General features: G+C 37.8%; 1 protein-coding gene across 1 annotated transcript in view; it reads right to left on the reverse strand.

The window, feature by feature from the left end:
- LOC139949295 (integrin beta-1-B-like) overlaps nucleotides 1-25,948 on the reverse strand; it is a 36,750-nt gene extending 10,802 nt beyond the window's left edge. Inside the window, exons 1-19 of the mRNA XM_071947710.1 lie at nucleotides 25,876-25,948; nucleotides 17,301-17,407; nucleotides 16,953-17,029; nucleotides 15,969-16,082; nucleotides 15,365-15,452; nucleotides 14,762-14,893; nucleotides 12,353-12,449; nucleotides 12,111-12,195; nucleotides 10,688-10,774; nucleotides 10,507-10,590; nucleotides 10,114-10,191; nucleotides 8,692-8,787; nucleotides 7,992-8,081; nucleotides 6,948-7,135; nucleotides 5,888-5,972; nucleotides 5,267-5,409; nucleotides 4,125-4,197; nucleotides 1,395-1,476; nucleotides 189-316 (exon numbers count right to left, since the gene is read on the reverse strand). Of these exons, the coding sequence (XP_071803811.1) occupies nucleotides 189-316; nucleotides 1,395-1,476; nucleotides 4,125-4,197; nucleotides 5,267-5,409; nucleotides 5,888-5,972; nucleotides 6,948-7,135; nucleotides 7,992-8,081; nucleotides 8,692-8,787; nucleotides 10,114-10,191; nucleotides 10,507-10,590; nucleotides 10,688-10,774; nucleotides 12,111-12,195; nucleotides 12,353-12,449; nucleotides 14,762-14,893; nucleotides 15,365-15,452; nucleotides 15,969-16,082; nucleotides 16,953-17,029; nucleotides 17,301-17,394 (1,821 nt within the window). The 5' untranslated portion in view covers nucleotides 17,395-17,407; nucleotides 25,876-25,948. The remainder of the gene's footprint in view (nucleotides 1-188; nucleotides 317-1,394; nucleotides 1,477-4,124; nucleotides 4,198-5,266; nucleotides 5,410-5,887; nucleotides 5,973-6,947; nucleotides 7,136-7,991; nucleotides 8,082-8,691; nucleotides 8,788-10,113; nucleotides 10,192-10,506; nucleotides 10,591-10,687; nucleotides 10,775-12,110; nucleotides 12,196-12,352; nucleotides 12,450-14,761; nucleotides 14,894-15,364; nucleotides 15,453-15,968; nucleotides 16,083-16,952; nucleotides 17,030-17,300; nucleotides 17,408-25,875) is intronic.

A 25,948-nucleotide genomic window follows, 5' to 3' on the forward strand; every position in this document is an offset into this window, starting at 1 on the left:
TTAAGTGTCTTGCTTAAGGACACCAATGTCACGATCAGGACTCGAACCCACACTCTGCTGATCAAACACTAGAGCTTGAATCCGGTGCTCTTAACGGCTAGGCCACAACACGCCACAGCGTTATCATATCCCTATCTGTATCTGTATCCGCACACTTGCGAAACCTCTCTAATGAATGCTATTTTTACCCCGTTTGACGCCACACAGGTCTCAGTCCGAGTTGAGCATTCACACGCGTCTCCTTGGTATTCTGGTTTACATTGACACTTGCTTCGTTTCGTCTTCTCATCACAAACACACACACCATGATCAGGACCTGCAAATTAATCAATCAATCAATTGATTTACTTGTAGTAATCAATAAACTTGTACTAATCATTTTAAGTGTATGGAAAGGTTTACGGTAACACCATGTAATGACTATCTCTAATGAGTTGGGGTGGTTCTGAAAAGAACCGTTGGTTTCAACTCGAGGTTTCAGTATGCTCTAATCGTCTTCTGGAAAAAGCTGATCGAAACATCAAGTTGAAACCAATGATTCTTTTCAGAACCACCCCAACTCATTATGCGATGTTCATTACATGGTGCTACCGCAAACCTTTCCATATCGTATTTCCACCATGCAAAGTTTCAGATCCTACTCATTTTAATTGTAGTTAAAAGTACATTTATTTTGTGTTCATCAATTTATTTGTAGCCATAAATATACTTGTATTAATCAAGTTATATACTGTTTGTACTGTTTATATCAGGGCTCAATTTCATGGCTTTGGTTATTGCAAGGAAAGAAAATGAGTCTATGAAAGCAGTTAATTCGTGCTTACATCAAGCATATTTACTAGGCGTTATCCGCTTACACAGCTAGCACAGAAAATCATCACTTGCACAGTAAGCGAAGAGTGGTGATTGTAAGCACAGAATTTAGCAGTAAACAGAGCCACGAAATTGGGTCAAGTTTACTTGAAAATGAACAATGAACTTATATTAAATCCTAACTAATTCACTGAATCTGAGAGTTTGTACTTGGATGTTTTGACTCAATGTTTACTTTCAAAGCCCATTTCACTAAAATAAAAACTACTTTCTATTAAACCCTTACCATCCTAACCCCACCCCCCCCCCCCCCCAACACCCCTGGGCAAAATTTCATAGAGCTGCTAAGCATCAAAGTTTGCTCAGCATGACATTTCTTCCATGATAAACAGGATTACCAACCAAATTTCTGCGCGATTTTCAGGATAGGCAAACAACAGCTGAATACCATTTACAAGCAATACCCAACAAATGGAAATTTGGTTGGTAACCCTTTTTTTATCAAGGAAGAAATTTCATGCTAAGCAAATTTTGGTGCTTAGCAGCTCTATGAAATTGGGCCCTTATCATTCCCTACCTACCTCCGCAAAGTTCTCCCTTATACCTGTCACAGGAGAAGTTATCGCATTCACAGAATGTTGAAGACACTTGCTCGTCCTTGTTCTATAAGAGGTCATAGGTCAAAGGTAAACAGTTTTGATACATGAGAGAAAATGTCTGCCCCAAAATGCAATGAATACTAGTGTAAATGGGATTAGAGGCATTGCAGGGTGAGGTATCAATGTATTAGTTTGCGGTAACACCATGTGTGTAATAATAATAATAATAGTGGCTTCTTATATAGCGCTTAGGTCCATCACGCAGTGACGCTTAAACATTGTTACCCCTAGTCACTGGGCCTTAAATCATTCCTTAAACCACATCAGCTCCCTAGGGAGTATACAGCCTGTGCCGCAAAATATGTAGCGCAATCAAGGCTAATCCATCACAAGAACCAACTCTGCCCTCACAGGTACCCGTTTACCCCCTGGGTGGAGAGAAGCAATTATAGTAAAGTGTCTTGCTCAGGGACACAAGTCTCATGACCGGGATTCGAACCCACACTCTGCTGAACAGAATCACCAGAGCTTGAATTCAGTGCTCTTATTCGCTCGGCCACGACACCCTACTTGCTGGGTAGAGTTTGTTCTTTTGAGAACTTGTTTTCCTTTATATTCTACTACTGCGGAGCAGATTTTTTTGAATTTGTGAAATTTCTCTACTACTGCAGAGAGAATTCTTACAATGGTAAAATAATCTATGTTACTGCATACCTAAAAAATAAATCTTAATTCTTATCGATTTAAAATTGATTGTGCTGTGTGCTAGCACTGTATACATGTTTACACTGTATGTGACCTGCTCTGTGAAAATGAGTCAGATGTTGACATGGCTGCAAAGAACACACCAGCAGCATTTATTTGGTATATGTCTAAGCTTTCGCGTTGCGTTGAAATTAGCCAGTACATGTATATCATTGTTAGTTAAAAAAACGAATTACAAGTAAAGTTTTAAACTACCGTTTCGTGCCAAAGGATACAAATTACACTGAAGTATAATCAAAAAAATGTTGTATTCATAGATTTATTGCCTTAAAAAAGGTGTTCCAAAGGTTTACCAAGCAAATATAAATCTTAAAAAGTTTAAAGAAAAAAAAGAAGGGGAAAAAAAAAAAAATTGTTAGATATTTTCCACATCAAACTGTACATTTCTCAATAATGCATTGGGCGACATCTGACTCATTTTCACAGAGTGGGTTACATACATGTACACCAATGTGTGCTAGCACTGTATAATCAGTACTTTCCTGAGCTCGGTGAAAAAAATCACAGGCATTAGATATTACTCTGGTGGATGAGTTATTATAATAACCTTAACTTTTAGTTCCTGTTACACTTTCTCCAATTTCAATCATCATAATAAAACAAGTAAATTGATCCTCACTATTTTCTCAATTCATTTCCTTGTTTGAATGACTCTAATGTTATTTGAGTAAAGAGGAACTGTTTTATTTAGGATCATTTTACAGACAATGGTGTTACAAAAAGTAAAAATGCAAAAAAAGGATTTAAAGGCAGTGGACACTATTGGTAATTGACAAAGACAAGACTTCACAGTTGATGTATCTCAACATATGCATGAAATAACAAACCTGTGAAAATTTGAGCTAAATTGGTCATCGAACTTGCGAGATAATAATGAAAGAAAAAAACACCCAGGTCACATGGAGTTGTGTGCTATCAAATGCTTGATTTTGAGACCTCAAATTCTAAACTTGAGGTCTCGAAATCAAATTCGTGGAAAATTACTTCTTTCTGGAAAACTATGGCACTTTAGAGGAAGCCGTTTCTCACAATGTTTTATACCATCAAAATCTCCCCATTACTCGTCACCAAGAAAGGTTTTATGATAATAATTATTTTGAGTAATTACCAATAGTGTCCACTGCCTTTAATGACCTTGTGTTTTGAACTTAGCAAGTCATTTAAGTGGGGCTACAGAATGCTCTGAAATATTTAGTCATTACATTTTTCTAATAGCTGGGGTCCATAGGAAACAGAAAACAAATATAACGAGTCTCTTACCTCACGTTAAAACATGGTAACAATGGTTTTTCTCCGAAACACTCCAAGCCAAAATTCTGAAAAACGGGAGGTCAAACAAACCCGCGCCACCAAGGATTTGTGGCGTCATTGGCGGCTATTTGATATGGAAAATAGCATCCTCAATTGGGCAAAGCTGGAGAACTGTGCACAAACCCTATTGGGAAATTGCGCCAATGACGTCAAAGGGTCATTGTATATCATTATCCTAGATAAGCACCTCTTGACTCTTAGATGAAAAAGCCATGTGGAGAGGTGCATTTTTGACTTGAATTATTTGTTACTTAATGCCAATATTAAGCGTAAAATGTTTATAAACCGGTATCTACAATGTCTATTTGGCCAAAAAAGGGCAATAGTTAAAATATATTGAGATTATCCTGTAGCCCCTGTTTAACTTTTTTTTGCATGTATACCATAGGTCCTTTTGGTCAGTAAGCAGGGCCCAATTTCATAAAGCTGCTTTAAAGCAGAAAATATTGCTTATAATTGTCTGCTAAGCAGAAACTAGAAGGATACCAGTCACAAATTGTACATGTGACATTGTAATTTGGCTGGTAATCTAATTTAGGTAAGCATACTCTTGTTGTGCTTAGCTACAAGCAGCCCCCATGAAGTTGGGCCCAGTTTGTAATAAGGAATTATATTTTCTTAAAAAATCCCACTTACCGGTCGTTCAAAACAAACACATTGTCCGCAGACGCACGATCCTCTGCCTGAGCAAACTATGGATGAATTACCACTGGGGAAACAAAACAGGTATATAATAATAATAATAATAATAATAATAATAATAATAATAATAATAATAATAATAATAATAATAATAATAATTTGGGGGGCTAATCATCCTTACTCGCAGCTAAGAGCTGAGTTGCGAAGGACTCAGCCACAATGTGTTCGAGAAGCAGGCATGCAAGGGCACCTTTGGCTGCCAGCCACATCAACCCATTATGACCCGGATAGCCAGAAATTGAAAGGGTTTGATTTTTCCCAAGGGATTGAAAGGGTTTGATTTTTCCCGAGGGAGGAAAACCGGATAGTTTGGAAAACCCTCGTGGCACAGCAGAGAACCAACGCACAACTCAACTCACATATGGCCCTGGCCGGGTATCGGACCTGGGTCACCTTGGTGAGAGGCGAGCGCTTTACGCACATGCCAACCATGCCACCCTAAAGATAATTAACAATTATATGGAAACACTTTATTTTAGTCAGTTATATGAATATGGATTTGATTATTGTCTGGTACAATGACATGCTTGATGACAAATTACAACTTAAACTTGAACCCTCGGACAGTTTCTGAATGGATGTGTATGGCCCAATGTGTGCTCATCTGAGGTTACTATATAAAAGCTTGCCCTGAACCATTTGACAATTCTTTGTACAAGACTTTGTTCAAATCTAACACGTAACTGGCTTATTCTCCAAGGTTTTCTTTTTTTTTAGTGCAACTTTATGTTTCATTGACAATAAGATAATAAAATGATTAATGTCACGGGTGAGATGGGAACCCCCAAACTTTGTTTTTTTTTAAATGTTTTTTATTTTTTTTATTTTTGGGGTCCTTTGAGGTGGATTCGAACCAGCGACCTATGGATTTCAGCAACCTTAAAAAAAAAGTTGAACGAACAAACAAAAAATGTAAAAAATATTAATAAGTTTTGTTGTTTTATTTTGGGGGTTCTTTGAGCCGGATTCGAACCAGCGACCTGTGGATTTCAGCAACCCTAAGAAAAAAAGTTGGATACAAAAATTGTAAAAAATAAAAAATAAAATAAAGATCTGAAATGATAATAATGACTTACGCTCTACACGAGGAATCATTATCACCCAGGTCAGCATCACTGCTACTACATTCACATTCCTGACCGTAGCGTCCAGCATTACATACGCAAGATCCACACTCTAAAGTTCCGTTTCCCATACTGCATTGGTCACTAGTGGGCACCTGTAATGTAAAACCAAATACAAAATCAAAGGCCAGACTCGACATGCGTAAACACTTCTACAGTTGTGGGGTGTCATGGCCGAGTGGTTAAGAGCATCGAATTCAAGTTCTGGTGCAGTCACCAGAGTGTGGGTTGGAATCCCGGTTGTGACACTTGTGTCCTTGAGCAAGATACTTTACTATAGTTGCTTCTCTTCACCCAGGGGTATAAATGGGTACCTGCGAGGGTAGAGGTTGATATTGTGTATGAAAAAGCGTTTGGAGCGCAACCGGTGCCCAGGTTGTATACTCCACAGGGAACTGAGAAAGATTTAAAGAATTTTATTGGCCCAATGACCACGGGGCACTAATGTAAAGCGCATTGGTACGGTTATCGTAAAATGCCCTATTGACCCTATTCACATCACGTCATTTTCAGAATAATCTTGCGCGCAAGGGGTCAATATAAGAATTTCGTATTATTTATTATCATACTTACATTTTTTGATTCACAATCACATTCACACACCACTTCTACAGTCACCGTCATTTCCTCATTGAATCCAACAGGTCGAACGGTAAATCTGTAAGAGAAAACAATCAAACCAAAATTACAACTGATTCTTTGGTTTAGAGCAGTTTCGTCTCATCATTCACTCTCAATGTTATGATACGTTAAACAACACACCTAAATAAATGAAACCACATAGCTTAACAAAACACACATCATAGAATATGAAACCTGTTCCAGTTAAATATATACAATTAAAACTAACAGTTTTCGTCTCAGTTTTAGCATGTAAAAACATATTAATCAGCTAGGGTATGTTATGGTATAATACCATAACCGGTTAATACGTTTATATATGCTAAAATAATTTTGATTTTGTGACTTGTTTTACTCAAATATTTGAAGGGAAGCTTTCCACTATCATTATCTTCAAACCGTGTAAGTTTAATATAAATCTGTGGACTATTAGAAAAAGTACCCAAATCCTTTAAAGGGTGCCATCATTGTTATTGTGTGTGCCTGTGCAGTAACTGGATGAGAGTTCACATTTAAATGTTTGGCCACTCGCTGTGATAAAAAAGACACAAACCCTCTAAAAATTGCACAAGATTTTGATATATATCCCTTTTTAAAGGCAGTGGACACTATTGGTAATTACTCAAAATAATTATCAGCATAAAACCTTACTTGGTAACGAGTAATGGGGAGAGGTTGATAGTATAAAACATTGTGAGAAACGGCTCCCTCTGAAGTAACATAGTTTTTGAGAAAGAAGTAATTTTCCAGAAATTTGATTTCCATACCTCAGATTTAGAATATGAGGTCTCTAAATCAAGCAACTGAAAGCACACAACTTCGTGTGACAAGGGTGTTTTTTTTCTTTCAAAGTTATCTCACAACTTCAACGACCAACTGAGCTCAAATTTTCACAAGTTCGTTAACTTATGCATATGTTGAGATACACCAAGTGAGAAGACTGGTCTTTGACAATTACCAAAGGTGTCCAATGTCTTTAAACGAAACCTACAGAAATTGAGAGCGTACTTACGTTTGTATACGCTGCTCAGGACACGTTTTGGCTGTGATGGAGAGGGTAAAGTTGACGGTATCACCAAGTTTAAGATCTTGGCAAACCTTTGACCCTGGCGTGACCTCTCCCCCCAGGCAATGAGCGACATATTCTACTGTGATGTTCTGCGGTGCATTGTCAACAATCTGAACTTTGGAGGTGATTTTCTGCATTAATGAAACAAATGAAGTTCGGTTATTAATAATAGTAAAACTGGGTTCTTATATAGTGTGTAACGCCCGTAGGGGTGTATCAAATCGCATAGTATTTTTTCCTGCAAGGTTAGTGGAGCTACATTTTAAAGAATGAGACCTATTCCTTTAAATAGCACCATGTAATGGTTTACAAGGTGCTGTGGTATAATATGCAGAGAATCAAACTAGCAACAACAGGGCGAACCCCTTCTCTTTTCAATAAGTGCACTGGGTTCTTTAAAGGCAGTGGACACTATTGGTAATTACTCAAAATATTACTTATCATAAAACCTCACTTGGTAACGAGTAATGGGGAGAGGGTGATAGTATAAAACATTGTGAGAAACGGCTCCCTCTGAAGTGAAGTAGTTTTCGAGAAAGAAGTAATTTTCCACGAATTTGATTTGAGATTTTGAGACCTCAAATTTAGAATTTGAGATCTCAAATTCAAGCATATGAAAGCACACAACTTCGTGTGACAAGGGTGTTTTTTCTTTCATTATTATCTCACAACTTCGACGACCAATTGAGCTAAAATTCTCACAGGTTTGTTATGTTGTGCATATGTTGAGATACATTTACACCTAGTGTGAAAATAACCACAAGTGTCCACTGTCTTTAATGTGCGTTACACAACGCACAGGAAAAAACAGCTTTATATCCCATCTGAATGACGCATATGACAAGAGTGTCACGACTGGGACTTGAACCCACACTCGGCTGATCAAAAACACCAGAGTTTGAATTGGGTGCTTTTTACCGCTAGGCCATGACACGCCAGAAACATGTAGATACTGCTCATTTCATTTTGAGTATTGCCGGATCTTACCTCATAATTCTCCTTGATGAGATCCACGATATTCCTGGAGTCAGCTGCTAAGATACCAGCTGTGGCGCCCTCTATGAATCTCGTTAAGTTCTGAAACGAAGACAATGATTAATCTGTAAATTAAAACTCCTGGGGTATAAGGCCTCTTCTCAGATTTAGTTTTGAATTAAAGTATCAGACATCTTTAATTATGATTTCATGTAAAATCAACGATGTGACTGATCTCAACACTTGCCAAATATCGTCGTAGTTAGAAGAAACGTGTAGTCGCCTGCTTTGCAGCCAAAGGATGATAATGATGCTGATGCGCATGAGATCATTTAAGAAGGGCGCCCTCAGCAAGAGGTCAAATGACGGTTGTTCATTGGCTCACGATTTGTGCTGTGCATACATCATGTGCATTTCCTATTGTTTTGTCTTTGCTTTACCTCTGGACAAACAGGCTTCAAAAACGAATACGAAAAATGTGAACGTTATTTAATGCACGCCCTCGATTGGTTGTTTAAGAGTGCGCGAATTCTGCATGGAGCAACTCAACCAATAGAATGCGTTCTCTTTGCGTCATTATCGTTATCGTTTTCAATATCGCTGCAGTGTGACCGGCCCTTAAGATGGAATATCGATGGCATCAATGGATATGGTCCCTTAGCAGTTAGAAAGATTGGAACAACATTGATGAAAAGAAGACCAGGAGACTTACCGAGTAGATTTGAATCTCTGACGATGTTACAGCAAAGATCGGAATGATGCTGTTCTTCTGCATCTTGGAATTCAACTGACTGATTGATGGATAATCCTAAAATAAACCAAATTTTACTTATTTTGTTTGGTAGTTACTCAAAACAAATATTTACTTAAAAACTGACTTGGTAACAAGCATTGGGGAGCTGTTGATAGTATAAAACATTGTGGGAAACAACTCCCTCTGAAGTAACGTAGCTTTTGAGAAAGAGGTCATTTCTCACTAAAATAATAAGACTTCTAGCTAGAATCTTTTATTCCTTTCTGAAAGCACACAAATTCCTCCAACAAGGGTGTTTTTTATTTCATCATTTTCTCGCAACTTCGATGACCGATTGAGCCCAAATTTTCACAGGCTTCTTATTTTATGCTTATGATGGGATACACCAAGTGAAAAGACTGGTCTTTGAAAATTCCCAAACGTGTACCTTCCCTTTAAACCAATAGTATACACATAATGAATGTTTATGAGTGCAATGGTGCGAATATGTTCATGAGTTGAAAGATGGAATGTTCTATTCAACGAGGCGGAGCCGAGTTGAATGGAACATTCCAGCTTTCAACGAATGAACATATTCGCACCATTGCATGAATGAAAAACATTCGTTATTTGTTTTATATAACATCCAAGTAGATCTTTGTCATTTTGATTGAAAGATACAACTTTCAAAACAAACAAAGCGTAGGCCTACAATTTTTAATTGTAAAAGCCGAATGCTAGTAATTTTACTAATTTTTATGCCTAGCAGTAACACTGCTGCAGCGTTACCAAAGGCACGCGCACGCAGTGATGTTTTTACTCAGCTTTTTCGTTCCATCCGAAAAGTACCATTGCACGCTGGCAGCATGCAATGGTACTTTTCGGATGGAACGAAAAAGCACGGTGAGTGACTCAGCGTGCAATGGTACTTTTATTTGCTATCACGTGACGGACAATCCTCCAATCAACTGGCAAGGATCTGCTTGGGTGTTATATAATTATTACTAACAAATACTTAACCCTAATGTTCTCAAGTGTCCCATGGGGGAATACAATCGAACTTTCTACACGTTCTTGGAATAATATTTGACAACAAAATACAATATAATATACAGATCGGTGTAATGGTAAAACCAAATATCCCCAATACAAATTCAACATCTATTATTTTGATGCGGTACCTGCTGCTAAAACATAGGATTCAAACTGCCTCCAGGCAACCCCGGTAGTCTAGTTGGTAAGACACTGTTATAGAATTGCAAGGGTTGTGGGTTCGAATCCCACTTGAGTCACATGCCTGTGATATTTTTTTACTAACTCTGGAAAGTACTGAGTATACAGTATGCTAACACACATCGGTGTATGGGTAAAACCTAAATTACTATATGCAAAACTACTTACCAATTCCTTGGACATGAGGTACTCCTGGGTTGGACTGAGATGACATCTACCATCATTAGGGGTGACTATACCACCAAGCTGTCAATCAACATTAACCCATTTCAATTACTAACATTAACTAAAAGAAAATAATGAATGCATTTCCGAACCCTCAATCCTCTTCAATAAACAAGCTGGGTCCAATATCATAGAGCTGCTTAATCAGAAAATATTGCTAACAAATTGTCTGCTTAGCAGCAGCAAGTAGGATACCAGTCACAAATTGTACATGTGACATGGTATTTTGGCTGGTAACCTTATTCTGGTAAGCATTTTGTTCTTAGCTTCTCGTTATGCTTAAGCAGCTCTACGAAATTTGGCCCTGGACTAATTGGTATAGTTTTGTATACACACCTTGCCGTCTCCTGCATAGTGAAACGGTGCATCAGTAGTGAATATCACTAAATGGCGAGCCTGATCACGCCATCCAATCTCACTCTAAAAAAAGGAATAACGCATTAACAAGGTCATTAATGAAGTCAACAACAAGGTCACAAATGGGGTCATCAATAAGGTCATCAATGAGGTTACGTACCGTGCAGACAGTGACCTGCATAAGAGCATCCAATCCACCCTCTGGGGCATCAAGATTCCCGGAAGCATTTTGGGATCTGACAATCCTCTACAATAACAATCAAAATAGTTACATTATAATAATTATATGCAGCTTTAGAAAGTAAACTTAACATGTAGTTTTGGGAATATCAGGGCGCAATTTCATAAAGCCTGTAAGCACAAAATATTGCTTAGCAGAAACTGGTTACCAGCTGAGGTTTACATTGTGGTGACTGGTGCACCAGCCATTTTTGCTTAGCATAACAATTTGCTTTAAGAAATTGGGCCGATTTCAGGTGTGCTTAGGTCTTGAGACATCATATGCAGGGGTGTATTATAGCTTCGGCTTTTGGTTAGTAACAGTAAATGATTATAACCACAAAGGTTAACATTTTGGTCATAATGAAATGTAGTGTTCCACAAAACAGTTAAAGGAAAGGTACACGTTTGGGAATTGCCAAAGACCAGTCTTCTCACTTGGTGTATCCCATCATAAGCATAAAATAACAAGACTGTGAACATTTTGGCTCCATCAATCATCGAAGTTGCGAGAAACTGATGAAAGAATTAACACCCTTGTTGGGCGAATTTGTGTGCTTTCAGATAGGAATAAAAGACTTCTAGCTAGAAGTATTTTATTATTTTAGTGAGAATTGAACTCTTTCTCAAAAACTATGTTACTTCACAGGAAGTCGTTTTCTCAGAATGTTTTATACAGCTCTCCAATGCTCGTTACCAAGTCAGTTTTTAAGTTAATATTTGTTTTGAGTAACTACCAAACGTGTACCTTCCCTTTAATAGCTCGACGATTTGACCCTAAGCAGAGTTTTCCACAAAAGCTAAATGACAACAAAACAAACATGAACAGGTAACTAATGTAACATAGGAAGTGAAGGGGAAAAAGATGAGAGGAGAGAAAGACTCAGAAAGCACAATGAATAGGGAGACAAAATATATTGTTGTGTTGTCATTTAGCCTTTGAGAAAGACTCAGCTAGGGGTCGTAACGTCAGGCAACTACGGGTGCGTTCGATTAGCTTCCCTGGGATTACCCCGATCTCCCCCCGGTACGTTTGAATAGCTTTGACGTCATTCCAGGGGCTCAACCGGGTCAGTCCCAAGTGCCCTGCTTGTGGAACGGGTCACTTGGGGCTGGCCCCAGGTGCATGATGTCAAAACGAGAGGGTTAGTGATCATATGATTACATGTACATGTAGCTCTTGTCAGGGGCCCACCCGAGTGAGCACTGCCGAGGATGACACAGGGAAGCTAATCAAACGCACCCACTCTATGAAATTAAATGTATTTCTGTGTTTGTTGCGTTGTCACTACCCTTTGAGAAAGACTCTTCTAGGGGTCGGAATGTCAGACGACTAACTATGAAATGAAATGTTCTTTACTTACAGTAAAACTATCAGTATTGTTGTCGAGGGGTAGAACATTTTTAAAACCATAAGGGGCTTCACAGCCAGAGCAAGGATGGAGCAACCTGTAGTAAAGTAAAACAGGTAAATCAAACATAAAACATTAGTTCACACTATAATAATGTTTTGTGTTGTACAAAAAGTACCCAAACCCTTTAAAAGAAAACAGAAATGGCACACTAAGGAGAAAGAAAGAGAGTAAAGTTGCAACAAAGCACTTACTTGGACGGAACAGTGCTCACGTAGGGCATAACAGTCTTGTCCACAAAGGACCCAAATCCAAGGCGAAAGTTCCTGGTGATTGCTTTCATTTCAGTAGCTACAAGAAGATCACAAAAATTACATGAATAGTTTGATCCAATCTGTAGTTAAAGTTCCTGGTGATTGCTTTCATTTGTGTAGCTACAAGAAGATCACAAAAATTACATGAATAGTTTGATCCAATCTGTAGTTAAAGTTCCTGGTGATTGCTTTCATTTGTGTAGCTACAAGAAGATCACAAAAATCACATGAATAGTTTGATCCAATCTGTAGTTAAAGTTCTGGAGTAAAAGAGATTCAGACCTTTTTAAACTTTTTTTTTTATGCAAGTCGCCAGACACACAAGGCCTGAAGGTCTCTTCAACGTGTGGGCTACAATTATTTTTTGCCAGAGGCCGTTGCCACCTTCTCCTAGGGCTGAAACAGTGTTACCCCCTTTACAGTCCGTACGGATGTAGGCATGGGTATCATCCACTAGGAGCCACCTACTCCTGGGGCTGAAACAGGGTTACCCCCTTCACAGTCTGTAAGGATACAGGCATGGGTATCATCCACTAGGAGCCACCTACTCCTGGGGCTGAAACAGTGTTACCCCCTTTACAGTCCGTACGGATGTAGGCTTGGGTATCATCAGTCCGAAGCCTGGCCGGTAGAGCAGAAAGTACTACCTCCCCAATTGTATGTAGCAAGTGTCACGACCGGGATTCGAACCCACACTCTGCTGATCAAACACCAGTGCTTCAATCCGGTGCTCTTAACCGCACGGCCATGTTGTTAAAAGGGCAGGGGCACCAAGGCATTCCCCCTTTGGTAAAGGGCACCCTATGATGAAATTGTAAATTTCTACTGTAGCATTTCAAGGGCACCAAAGCAATGACCAGTGGGCATGGAGGCCCTCCGTAAAGTATCAGACTTGGAGATTGGTTTTGCAACAATACACACATAAGGATTTGATCAGCCTATAGCCACCGTGCTATTTCGGTGTTCTAGTGGTGCGACACCTGCTCTAGCAATGCAAAGGTCTTGGGTTCGAATTTCCACCTTATTTGTTTTGTTCACAAAACTTAGGAAAGTACTAAGTATACAGTGCTTAATACACATCTGTGTACGGTTAAACACAAATTATAATACAAATGTTAAGCAGGGTTTTGAAACTTTCCATTGCGGAAGTACATATACTAGGAGAGGTTTGCCGTAACACCACGTGAGTATCTCTTTTTGGGTAGTGTTGGTTCTGAAAAGAACCGGTGGTTTAAGACAGTGGACACTACTGCTGGGCGAATAGTGAAATTTTGTTATTCGGATACCGCTGACCAACTATCCGAAATTAACCGGTTATTCGAATAGTTTTTTTTCGCCGCTAGAGGGCGCTATAAAAAAAATAAAAATAAAAAAATATTGTTTTTTTTTTTTTTGTCGCTAGAGGGCGCTGTTCGTTTGTGAATGAGATCTTCTGGGCGGATTGATATTAGTTTTAGACAGTGTCACTCGGTTCATTCATAAAAATGACCGGATCTAATTTAAAGATGGCGATTTGCTTTTTCTTTTGATCGTGGATGACTCTACGTGAAGGAAAACTTTTGTAATCTTTGAACAAATTACGTCAGAAATGTCATTGTTTTGACTCTTCACGGAGGTGAGCATAGTTAATTACTTAATTTATGCTGTTTTATGCTGTCTTAATAGAAGTTTCATTAGGATTCAGACAAAACATTCATGTCAGTTGTCGCCCGACGTCCGCGGATATTCGGATATTAAAGAATATCCGGTTACTTGGTTGTAATTACAGAACTGTCCGGTTTATAAATAGCTATTCGCGCCCTATGCGGATATCCGGTTAAGAAAAAAAAGGCATTCGCGGTTACGGATAGGAAAACCTATTCGCCATTAACCGGATATTCGAATAATTCGCCCAGGCCTAGTGGACACTATTGGTACTTGTCAAAGATCAGTCTTTTCATTTGGTGTATATCAACATATGCATAAAATAACAAACCTGTGAAAATTTGAGCTCGATTGGTCGTCGGAGTTGCGAGATAACTATGAAAGAAAAAAACACCCTTGTCACACGAAGTTGTGTGCTTTTCTATGCTTGATTTCGAGACCTCAAATTCTAAACTTGAGGTCTCGAAATCAAATTCGTGGTAAACTACTTTTTTCTCAAAAACTACGTCTTTTTAGAGGGAGCCGTTTCTCACAATGTTTTATACTATCAACCTCTCCCCATTATTCGTTACCAAGAGAGGTTTTATGCTGATAATTATTTTGAGTAATTACCAATAGTGTCCACTGTCTTTAATGACTCAATGTTTCGATTAGTATGCTCCGATCGTATTCATGAGAATGAGAATATCGTTTATTGTTACTTACCGAGGGTGTTTCCAAGTTCCTTCAAGTTATTAAGATCATCTTCCATGGACTTGGATAAATCCATGACATAGTAAAGATCAACGGGATAGTCCTCAGCTTGACGGACACTCAATGTGATATCAGCAGGTAGTCCTAGTGACAAATAGAGAAATAAATGAATAGTGTTCCTAAAGAATTCAAAAGTCAAGACTCGAACCTACAATCCGCAGATCATTTTTAAAATAAAATAAAAATTATGCAAGTCACCAGACACACAAGGCCTGGGGCCACTTCCAAGGTGTGGGCTACAATGTGTTTTTGCCAGGGGCCATTGCTACCTACTCCTGGGTAGGCTTGGGTATCATCCATCAGAAGCCTGGCTGGTAGAGCAGAAAGCACTACCGCCCCAACTTTACGAAGCAATCATGGTTAAGTGTCACGATCGGGACTCGAACCCACACGCTGCCGATCAAACACCAGAGCTTGAATCCAGTGCTCTTAACCGCAATCTACGACACGCCACAAAAAAAACCACTCTAGAGCTTGAGTTTGGAGCTCTGATCTGCTCGACCACGACATGCCACAACAACAATTCTTCCACAAACTAGTTATTTCTTGACTGACCTGGTCTGAGCTTGAGACTAACTTCTTGAGGTTTGACTTGTACTGCTCTAGACGTAGACTGACTTCCTGCATCACTCAGGGGATCATCCTAAGATTAGATTAGATTAGATAAAATAAGATTAGATTAGATTTGGTTTATTGCTATAAAGTATACAGTAAAACTTTCCTTGGCTCCTTATGCGAGTTAGGGCCTTGGTGTCTTGCTCAACGATTTACAGAATTTCTCTAACAGTATTAAAGCAGGGCTCAATTTCGTGTCTCTGCTTCTGTAAGCAAAGAATCGGCAAGCTTAGGAAATTGCGTCAAGTGTATTTCATGGGTAAGCGGGCTATTTTTGCTTGTGCGTGTGCATGCTCAAGTTCCTAGTCATTTTATGGTTACACAGCTAGCATAGAAAATTGGCGTTAGCACCGCAAGTGGAGAATGGTGATCTGAAGGCCCAGAGCCATGAAAGTTGGGCCCAGGTTTTCTTCTTCTTCTTCCGTCCCAAGTACCGCTTCATTATTGAAGATTACCGAATTGTGACAATACTAGTTAAGATGCAATAGCTTTGTTGCAAGTGCTCATGGGACTGACCTCCCTGTAACCATTCTGTTCTACAAACCTTAGTTTTTGTTGAAGTGCTATCTGGACTACTGATAGCCCCGCAGCCCTTCTGTTCTAGATTCTGAATGAGATCACATCGTGAGTAACTGTTTCCATCGACATCTTTAAAGATCTGTATAAGACAATCCAATAAACAACTTTAAAGTCAAGTAAAATGGTAGAGAATTAAAACAGTGAAAGTTAAATTAGGTGAGGTTTGTGGTAACACCATGTGAAAATCTCTCTTTTGAGTTTATTCAGGGAAAAACAGAGGTCGACCCTTCTTACTTCTGAAGACAATCAGAGGATACTAGTGTACGTCTATAGTTTAAAATTATATAAAAATTATAACACCCCTTACAAATATTCTGCCTTTTTATTGGTTTAGAGCGCGTCACATGATATGTCTAAGTTTTACTAGACGGCGGCCGTATGGTAGTGCATCGTTTGCCGTGTGATAGTCCGACGACAATCACACGGCGTGCAGTACCCAGACGCCTTTTTACCCACCTCGAACCCAATCAGTTGTGCATCTGTGTATCTGAAACGCGCGTACGAACATTACGTGTACGAAGATGAGAAATGGTTTGTTGGGGTGTTATAAAACAAATATTGACTGCTTTTACTCGCGCTATGGTTAAAACTACGACTCCCTCGGTGATCCCCGGAGCGTTCCATTTTCCCTCAGCTGCGCCTCGGGAAAATAGAACGCTCTGGGGATCACCTCGGGAGTTGTAGTTTTAACCATAGCACTCGAAGCAGTCAAAACTAAAGCCCAGTTCATACTTCCTGTAAATGCGAAGCAAATTTGATGCGAGTTTGACGTCACAACTCTGTTTTCGCTGCGACTGATTGCATGAGTTCAGCAGAGCTCAACTGCTCGAATTATTCATTGCCAATTTGTAACGTCAACATTTGCTTTGCTCTTGCATTCGCAGGAAATATGAACCGGGCTTAATTTAGAGTTACATAATGTATAATGTACTCCTCAAAATCTCCCTACCTCTGTTGTACACCATCCACAAGAAGGATCTAGTACTATACATGCGCCACAGGTCTTGGCATCAGAACAAATATTGGCTGAAAAAAGGAACCATACGAGTTAATATTCAAGCTGATTATAAGGTGTTGACTGTTTAGTGACAAGCACAAAACACACAAATTTGGAAATTAAAATTGCATTTTCATTTTCAACATATGCAGAAAGTAACAAACCAGTGGCAATTTGAGCTCAACTGGTCGTCGAATTTGCAAGATAATAATGAAAGAAAAAATTATTGTTGAGACTGACCGTGGGATGAAGTATGAGGTTAATTTTAAGAAAGTTGAAAACTGCAAGAGATACACTTACATTGTGCATAGCAGGATGCAAATGCCACTGTCATCAAAGCTGCTTTAATAATCAGTTGCCTTGGCAACCAGCCACTGTTTATCGTTTCCATCATCTCTTTATTTGGGCTAAAGAAACAAGAAAGAGACCATGAGACTTATAAATAAATGAATTTTACATAAAAAGCATTTTTAATATAAATAGCGCCAAAATCCGCCTAAATAGCCTTTCAAGGAGTTTTACAGATTAAAAGATGTAGAACATGCAGCCAATAAATATACCAAAGTATTTAACACAACAATAACCATTATATACCGGAATTCCATGAACTACTAAAAAAACAATGAAACTACAAAATAAAACTTAGGGAAATGGTTAGGGTTATGAAGGAGGAAAAAAGAGGAACTCTTTTATAATCTGAACCATACTAATTATTGTTTCCTTGTTCCGATCAAGTAATCAATATGAGCATACACATGTTAGAACATGGTTAAAGGCAGTGGAAACTATTGGTAATTACTCAAAATAACTATTAGCATAAAACCTTTCATGGTGATGGGTAACGGGGAGAGGTTGATAGTATAAAACATTGTGAGAAACGACTCCCTCTGAAGTAACATAGTTTTCGAGAAAGAAGTAATTTTCCACGAATTTGATTTCGAGCAAGACATCAGAATTAGATTTTCAGGTCTCGAAATCAAGCATCTGAAAGCGCACAACTTTGTGTGTCAATGGTGTTTTTTCTTTCATTATTATCTCGCAACTTTGACGACCAATTGAACTCAAATTTTCACAGGTTTGTTATTTTATGCATATGTTGAGATACACCAAGTGGGAAGACTGGTCTTTGACAACTACCAATAGTGTCCAGTGTCTTTAACAGACATGGTTCTGTTGATTTAATGGGAGTGAACTAGTTGGGACTGACCTCTGTTAATGCCTCAAACCAAAGGAAAGACCTGTCCATTAGCCCATAATAAATAAATGTTCAGTTTCCGGTTGCCCAACTGACCCTAATTTTATCCCGCGACCCTAAACTGCTTCAGCTGAATGCAGTGTATACTTCTTGGAAAAAAACCGTCACAGTATTTTCACCAGATCGTCAAATCCATCCACATTTAGCTAAGTGTCAGTGGGCACCAACAAAACATCTGGCAACAGCATTCAAAGCCTTGACACTTGGGTTCTTAAGCAAGACACTTAACCATTGCTTCATCAGTCCGATTGGGTCTCAGAATACATCACTTTAATAACCTCTCTTTCTGTCAGTTTGTAATATAACTTGTAATGATACTAGGTAACATAGACTCCTCTTTTCGCGAAATATGGACCCATTCACAACTCTAGATCGGCTACTAAAATTCATATTGGAAAGGCTCGGACCACTTTATTTATGAAAACAGTCAGACATCAAGGCCCACTACTATAGAATCAGCTCACCCACATACCTTCAAAATATACTTGAAAAACCTACTTATAACCAATATTGTCTAAAATGACGCCATTTACTTGACCATGATTATTAATTCTAATTTATCTAGTCTTGTAATTACCCAAATGTTGTGTTAATTTTCGTTTTTGTTATAGACTTTCGATTTACTATTATATGTTTTGATGGCTGTATAGCAAACAAATTGTTAAAAGCAGTTTAATTCTAAATATAATGTTTGTGTGCTATTTTTGCTGTATGCATTATACCTTTCACTGCATTTCATCAATTAATATTTTTGTTGTTATAAATTAAAACCAATTAATTTATATTATAAAGGGGCCAGGCCCTGTATAAGCCTAGGCTTTTTTTCTGGTGCCCTCCTCTTAGGCCAAATAACAAAAAATACCAGTTGATCGTCCGGATTGTTTTAAAAAGAGGAGGATGAGGGCCTTATTATTTACTATTTTTTTTTTTTTTTTCAAGATGGCCGCTAAGTATTTCAAATCAAACAGGCCACAAATTCTTCAGTTTGAATCAACCGCAAACTTATTTATACCTATTGTTAACACTAACACTAACAGGGTCGGATATTGATTTGCTGGCAGGCATTCACTCATATTGTTTTATGAAACAGATTGTTACAAGTGTTCGAGAGCATCAAGTTAGATTCAGGAAAAGCACCTAGGCTAGTCCTTTTGAAAAGATGAATGATAAAAAAAAAATTAAAAAAAATAAAAATGTTTTTTTTTATTTTATTTTATACAAAAATCGAAAAATAGTAAATAGTAAAAAAAAAAAGGTGTGGCCCCCAAAAAGGATGCTGGCGGGGACGATCAACTGGGTGTTTTTTTTGGGCCTTATCACCCTTTGTAAAAAAAATTCATGTATGTTAAATGATTATTTAAGGCGATATTTGAAAAAAATAAACAAACAAACAAACAAACAAACAAACAAACAAACAAACAAACAAACAAACAAAAACCTTTGAATTTAATAACTGTCAAGTCAAGACATAGAACTGACAAACAAGGAAATCAGTTGACATGTGGTTTATGTAGCTTTATGTACAAATGTATGTGTGTCATATTATACATTGGTTGATCATGAAAAAACATGAACACTGTCAGTGACTTTTCTGTCAGCTCTACCGATCATGTACAGCTGTATAACACCTTTAAAGGGCAGTTCCAGGAAGAGCAGTTCATAAAATCAAAGCTCCGATTTCATTTAGGCCTACATGGAATGACAAATTTTTAATGAAAGGCTTGTTTGTTAAAGGCATTGGACACTATTGGTAATAACTAAAAATAGTTATTAACATAAACCTTACTTGGTAACGAGTAATGGGGAGAGGTTGGTCATATAAAACACTATGAGAAACGGCTCCCTCTGAAGTAACGTAATTTTCGACAAAGAATTGTCCACAAATTTGATTTCAAGCGCTCAGAATTAGATTTTGAGGTCTCAAAATCAAGCATCTGAAAGCACAGAACTTTGTATGACAAGGGCGTTTTTTTCTTTGATTATTATCTCGCAACTTTGATGACCAATTGAGCTCAAATTTTCACAGGTTTGTTATTTTATGCTATTATGTTGAGATATAGGCCTACCAAGTAAGAAGACTGGTCTTTGACAATTACCAAAGGTGTCCAGTGCCTTTAAGATGCAAGCCCAATCTTCACCATGTACAATACGTATTCCTCACTATATACTCCTGACTCACAGAACAGGGCCCAATTTCATAGAGCTGCTAAGCACAACAGTTTGCTTACCAACAAAATTTCCACATGATTTTCAGGATAAGCAAACAACAGCTGAATACCTGCAACAAGCAATATGCAACAAATGGAACTTTTTTTTGGTGCATGTAGTCCTGTTTTTATCAAGGAAGAAATTTCAAGCTAGGCAAATTTTTTTGCTTAGCAGCTCTATGAAATTGGGCCCTAATTTAGCCCACATTTTCACAGAATAGATATTTATACATTGGTTGATTACGAAAAAACATGAACACTGTCTGTGACTTTTTGGTCAGCTCTATCGATCATGTAGAACTGTATAACACCTTTAAAGGGCAGTTCGAAAAAGAAGCGAGTGTTGGACGTAACTAGAAAACCAGATGACTAATAATTGGATGATAATATAAGCCAACTGTCATCGGTATGGAATCGTGGAACACTTTGTCCGAGATAAAATATATTTAGCAACAGAGATGACAGAGAGACTAGTATCTGCCTCTAAATATGGAGAAGGTATAGTCAGACTGTATGCAATGTAAGAGATGGTTGAGAGTATACCAGACTAATCCATTCTCTGAATTCAGACCTATTTATGGACTTTTTCAAAACTGTGGCTTTGGCGGTTCAGACAACGATTGCGCTTGCTATGCGTACAAGCTCAGGGCTTCACCTTAGACGACAGAGCCTGTTCAAAGATGATTCTAAAACCAAAGCCATGGATTCGAAAAAGGGCCAATTATCTGCTTGATGGGAATAGTAGGTTTTTTCATCTTCATCTAAGAATGATAATGAACGACAACATTGATATTTTAAATGATTCACTTTTTCACAAAATTGTTGATGCCCACGCACTGTTTATGTTGGATTAAACCGACTATGGGTGCTAAAAACCAAATGTATACCTTGCCTTTCTAATTAAACAATCTTTGTCTCAGTTTTTGACTTTTAGCATGTAAAACAAATGACCAAATATGGTATAAAACTGATTATGTTTCACATGCTAAAATAATTGTGACTTGTTTTACTCATAATCTAAAAGACTACAGCACCTCAGCAAGTATTATTTTAAGGGAAGCTTTCTACTATTATTATCTTCATGATGTCATTGAGTGGTGGTACTTTACCTAGAGGTCATCTGGGGTCAAGGAGAAGGTCCTACTATTGTTTACTTCCTTAAAGGGTGTATGTCAATGTACTTTTTGTAGGACAAAAAACACAATGTCCACAGATGTACACTAAACTTACTCAGTTTGAAGATAATGATAGTAGAAAGCTTCCCTGAAAATACTACGTGCTGAGGTGCTGTAGTTTTGGGGAATTGAGTAAAACAATGTCATGAAAATAATTTTTGTCTCAAAAGACCATAGTTATTTTTAAGCATTTACAAACGTATACTCATTTCTCAAAAACTACAACACCTCAGTTAGTATTATTTTAAGGGAATCTTTCTACTATTATTATCTTCAAACTATTTAAGTTTAATGACAAGAAATCTGTGGACATTGTGTTTTGTCTTACAAAAAGTACCCACATTCTTATAAGAGAAGAAGCCAGGGGCCAATTTCATGGCTCTGCTTACCGTAAGCACAGAATCGGCGCTTACGGAAGCAGGGAAGCAAGCATATTCACGGGTTGGCGGCGAATTTGGGATTCTGCGCGTGCATACTCCACGTTACTAGGCATTCTACGCTTACAAGGCTAGTGCAGAAATTCGGCGCTTGCACGTAAGCAGGGAATCGCGATCTTAAACGCAGAATTCGGCGGTAAGCAGAGCCATGAATATGGGCCCAGTACTTGTACAGTGTCAGGCCAGTAAACTCATGACTGGACCATGTCCAATAGTCTTGTGTTTTTCAATTAAATAATAAAACCTCACTGTGTTATCTTAAACAAAAACAAGTTGTGTTAAAATGTTGACTTTGAGTCTGATAAAGAGAGATGCATTTAATGACACTGGACATCTTTGGTATTTGTCAAAAACCGGTCTTCTCACTTGGTTTATATCAACACTATGCATAAAATAACAAACCTGTGAAAATTTGAACTCAATTTAGAGTCGAAGTTGCAAGAAAATAATGGAAGAAAAAACCACCTTTGTCACACGAAGTTGTGTGCTTTCAAATGCTTGATTTCAGGACTTTAAATTCTGAATCTGAGGTCTCAAAATCAAATTCAAATATTTTAGTGTAAAATTACTTCTTTGTCAAAAACTATGTTACTTCAGAGGGGGCCGTTTCTCACAATTTGTTTTATACTATCAACAGCTCTCTATTGCTCTTTACCAAGTAATTTTTTATGCTAAACAGTAATTTTGAGTAATTACCAATAGTGTCCAGTGCCTTTAAGAGAGATATTATCTGAAGTTTTAATAAATCCCCAAAAAGTGACGAACTTAAAGGAAAGGAATATTTCAAACAGGTGAAGACTATCGGAATAAGACTCTTTACCACATCCACATTACTAACGTATTAATCACCCAGGATCAATGAGTATGTGTCACTATGTAGGTTAACATCACAGAGCATCCCATGATGTCATTGAGGAGTGGTGGTACTCTACCAAGAGGTCATCTTGGGTTAAGGAGAAGGTCCTACTAAATACTACTGTCTACTTCCTTAAAAGACTGATTGTAATAATAGCATTGTTGTGTTACAGGGACGCAGTCGTCCATATTAGGTAAAATCAAGGACGCTGTCTGCATGGTTGGATGCACAATCAATGACAATTGTAACCACAATGGAGGAAAGAACCATTCAACACCAAGTAGATCAATGCTAAATATTTCAAGCTTTGCATGATGTGGATTTAGAAGGCTATTAAGTCAAGTATCATAGGGCTTGGATTTAACACTGGACCACAGCACAGACCCGAGGTCAGTAGTTTTAGTGTCTGGCCTTTATTCAAACTCATGACTGGACAAGTCAGGCGGTCTTGTGTTTTTCAAGTCAGGCGGTCTTGTGTTTTCCATTTGAATAATAAAACATCACTGTGAAGAAACAAATAACAGTTATGTTCAATTGTTGAATTTGAGTCCCAGAAACACCTTTCAATTCTATTGAGTAATGAAGTATGTAAACCAATGATAAATATTCTCTTTCCGAGTGGTGCTTACTCAAATAAAAACAGTACGCCTCTTAAGCTATTCTCAGTATTGTCAGAACAACAATGAGCAGAATACCAGTCACAAATGAAGGTGAAATGTTATGTTGGCCAGTAACCTTGACGCATGTTGTCTGAACTATTTCTGTGCGTTAAGCAGCTCTATGAAACTTCGGCCCAAAGCACATTGTAATCAATAAGAGATTTTACACATGAAGGTTGTACCCACAAGATGTAGTACAAAATGTTTCTTTTGATGCTAAATGAGATGAAATTACAGGGTCATTTCCTGTAACATCGTACAACCAGAATCAAGCCTCTGAACATACATGTTTCATTCTGGATACAACTTGAAACATGATACATGTACTGTAGACTACTGAATGCAACACAGTGCACTGTGTATGTATAAACTAATGTTCAAGTCATCAACTTCAACAGCTCTCAGAAAAATTATGAAAAGTCACCTATTTGTTTAGGCCTATTCAAAAAATTGGTTATGAAGCCCTTCAAATAAAACCTCTGTGTGATCTCGTTCAATTTGATTTCATAGAAACATGAACAGTTAAAAGCTCAAACATGTCCTTCTTTGAGGTCAAAATTTATAACCTTTTTAACATTTTTTATTAAAATGAGACTACATCGGATCGTGGGCATCCATGTATACACAACTTCCTTTATACTGTGAGATTGAACCAAGAAAAGTTGTCTGGAGTGGGATTTGAACCAACGACTACCAGATCCACCTGTCGGTGTACTACTAACTGAGCTATCTAGCCCTATGTTGGGGGTCTCCCTATTTTGTCAATATCTATATTGGTGATACCAGTTTGAAGCAATACAATCGTTATCTTCCAGGTAGCCAAGGACCACACCCAAGTTGAAGACACAACCTTGGAAGCGGCAGCCCAAGGGATAATTTTTTTAAACAGAGGATGTGATTTTTTTGGTTCAAATATCAAAATAAACCACAGAGGGAAACTGACAATGAAATTGACCCTGTCAGTTTCCCTTGTGGTTTCGTTACTTGATATTTTGGTGGTTACACACAAAGTCATGACAGTTGTATAAAAGACTAAATACAACCAAGAGGTATCAAAGTAGAACTTAGTGGTTACAAGCAGGATATTGACACATGGAAACTTCACAATAAATGTTGTTTTTACCGAACAGATTAAAAATTCCATAATTCCTAATTTTAACACACAAGAATTCTTGTTTTTTAGTCATGTTTAATCCATCATGGCTATTTTGAAACATTTCATTTCTGTGAAATTTTTAGAGACCAGAGTCTGTGTGTTTCTAATTCTAGGTGAGTAAAATTTAGACATCTTTGGTGGACTTTTGAGCATTTTTTTGTCACTCCCTTCTTTGGGGTTCTGAAAATTGTGTGTAGGCTGGTAGTACTTCTAGAAACTAAGGCTCACGAGGGAGTCTTTTACATGTAGTTTCTAGAATGATTAGGCTGGTAGGGATTGTACTAAACGCTTGGTAAACACGCCATGAGAACTCACTTGGATGCTAAACCCAATCGTGTGGCCAAACTCTACTCCTCCCAGAGCTATGAACAAATATGAGGTTTGTTCCGCTATTGTCGGAACGAACCTCATGGTTCTAGAGTAGCCAAGCTCGAGATCTGAAGCTTTCCAAATGTTAACATACAAAAAAGAGGAAAAGTTTCCACATGGCGGCACCACCACTTTTTTAAATTTGATATGAAATAATAGTATCTAATTTACCTCAACCCCAACGAGATATCCCTTTTTGTAAAAATAAGTGAAAAAGTGGTGATGCCATCTGGAAAGTAAAAAAGAAATAGGCCTAAAATAAAGTATTAAAACTAATCAAAATGAGCTTTGTTTGGGACCAGTATTCAGTAACTTTGAAACCAATTCAGTTTAACTTTAAAACAATCATTCGTACAATTAATACAACCATGGAGAATAACTCAAAATATTTGGGTTAATTTGTTTCAGTTATAAATTTTTAAATAATAATCCATACAGTACGGACTAAATAAAGCAACTACATGCAACCTATTTATAAATGGTTACATATTACAAAGTATATACAGATGCACAGTGTTGTAAAATCATTAATCATTGACTTGTTGAAAACCATTATATGGTAAATGCTTTCTGCTTCTGCATATTTTTATGCAAACTCGTCAAGTTTTACTTTCCGGAACTGAACAAAAAATGTATATTTCTTACCTTCAGAATAACACTTGAAACAACTAGTAATAAAGGGGTGACTAGCTTGGTCATAATGTGATAAAGTGACAGTCGTGAAATAGATGAAAACTACAATAAAATTGAGACAAACTTACCGTCTGACTTGTTCAACTTGTTCAACTTGTTCAGACTTTTGCAGTTTCTGAACTCTACACCTAAACCCATGTA

Source organism: Asterias amurensis, chromosome 16 (genome assembly GCF_032118995.1).
Source record: "Asterias amurensis chromosome 16, ASM3211899v1".
Classification (NCBI taxonomy): domain Eukaryota; kingdom Metazoa; phylum Echinodermata; class Asteroidea; order Forcipulatida; family Asteriidae; genus Asterias; species Asterias amurensis.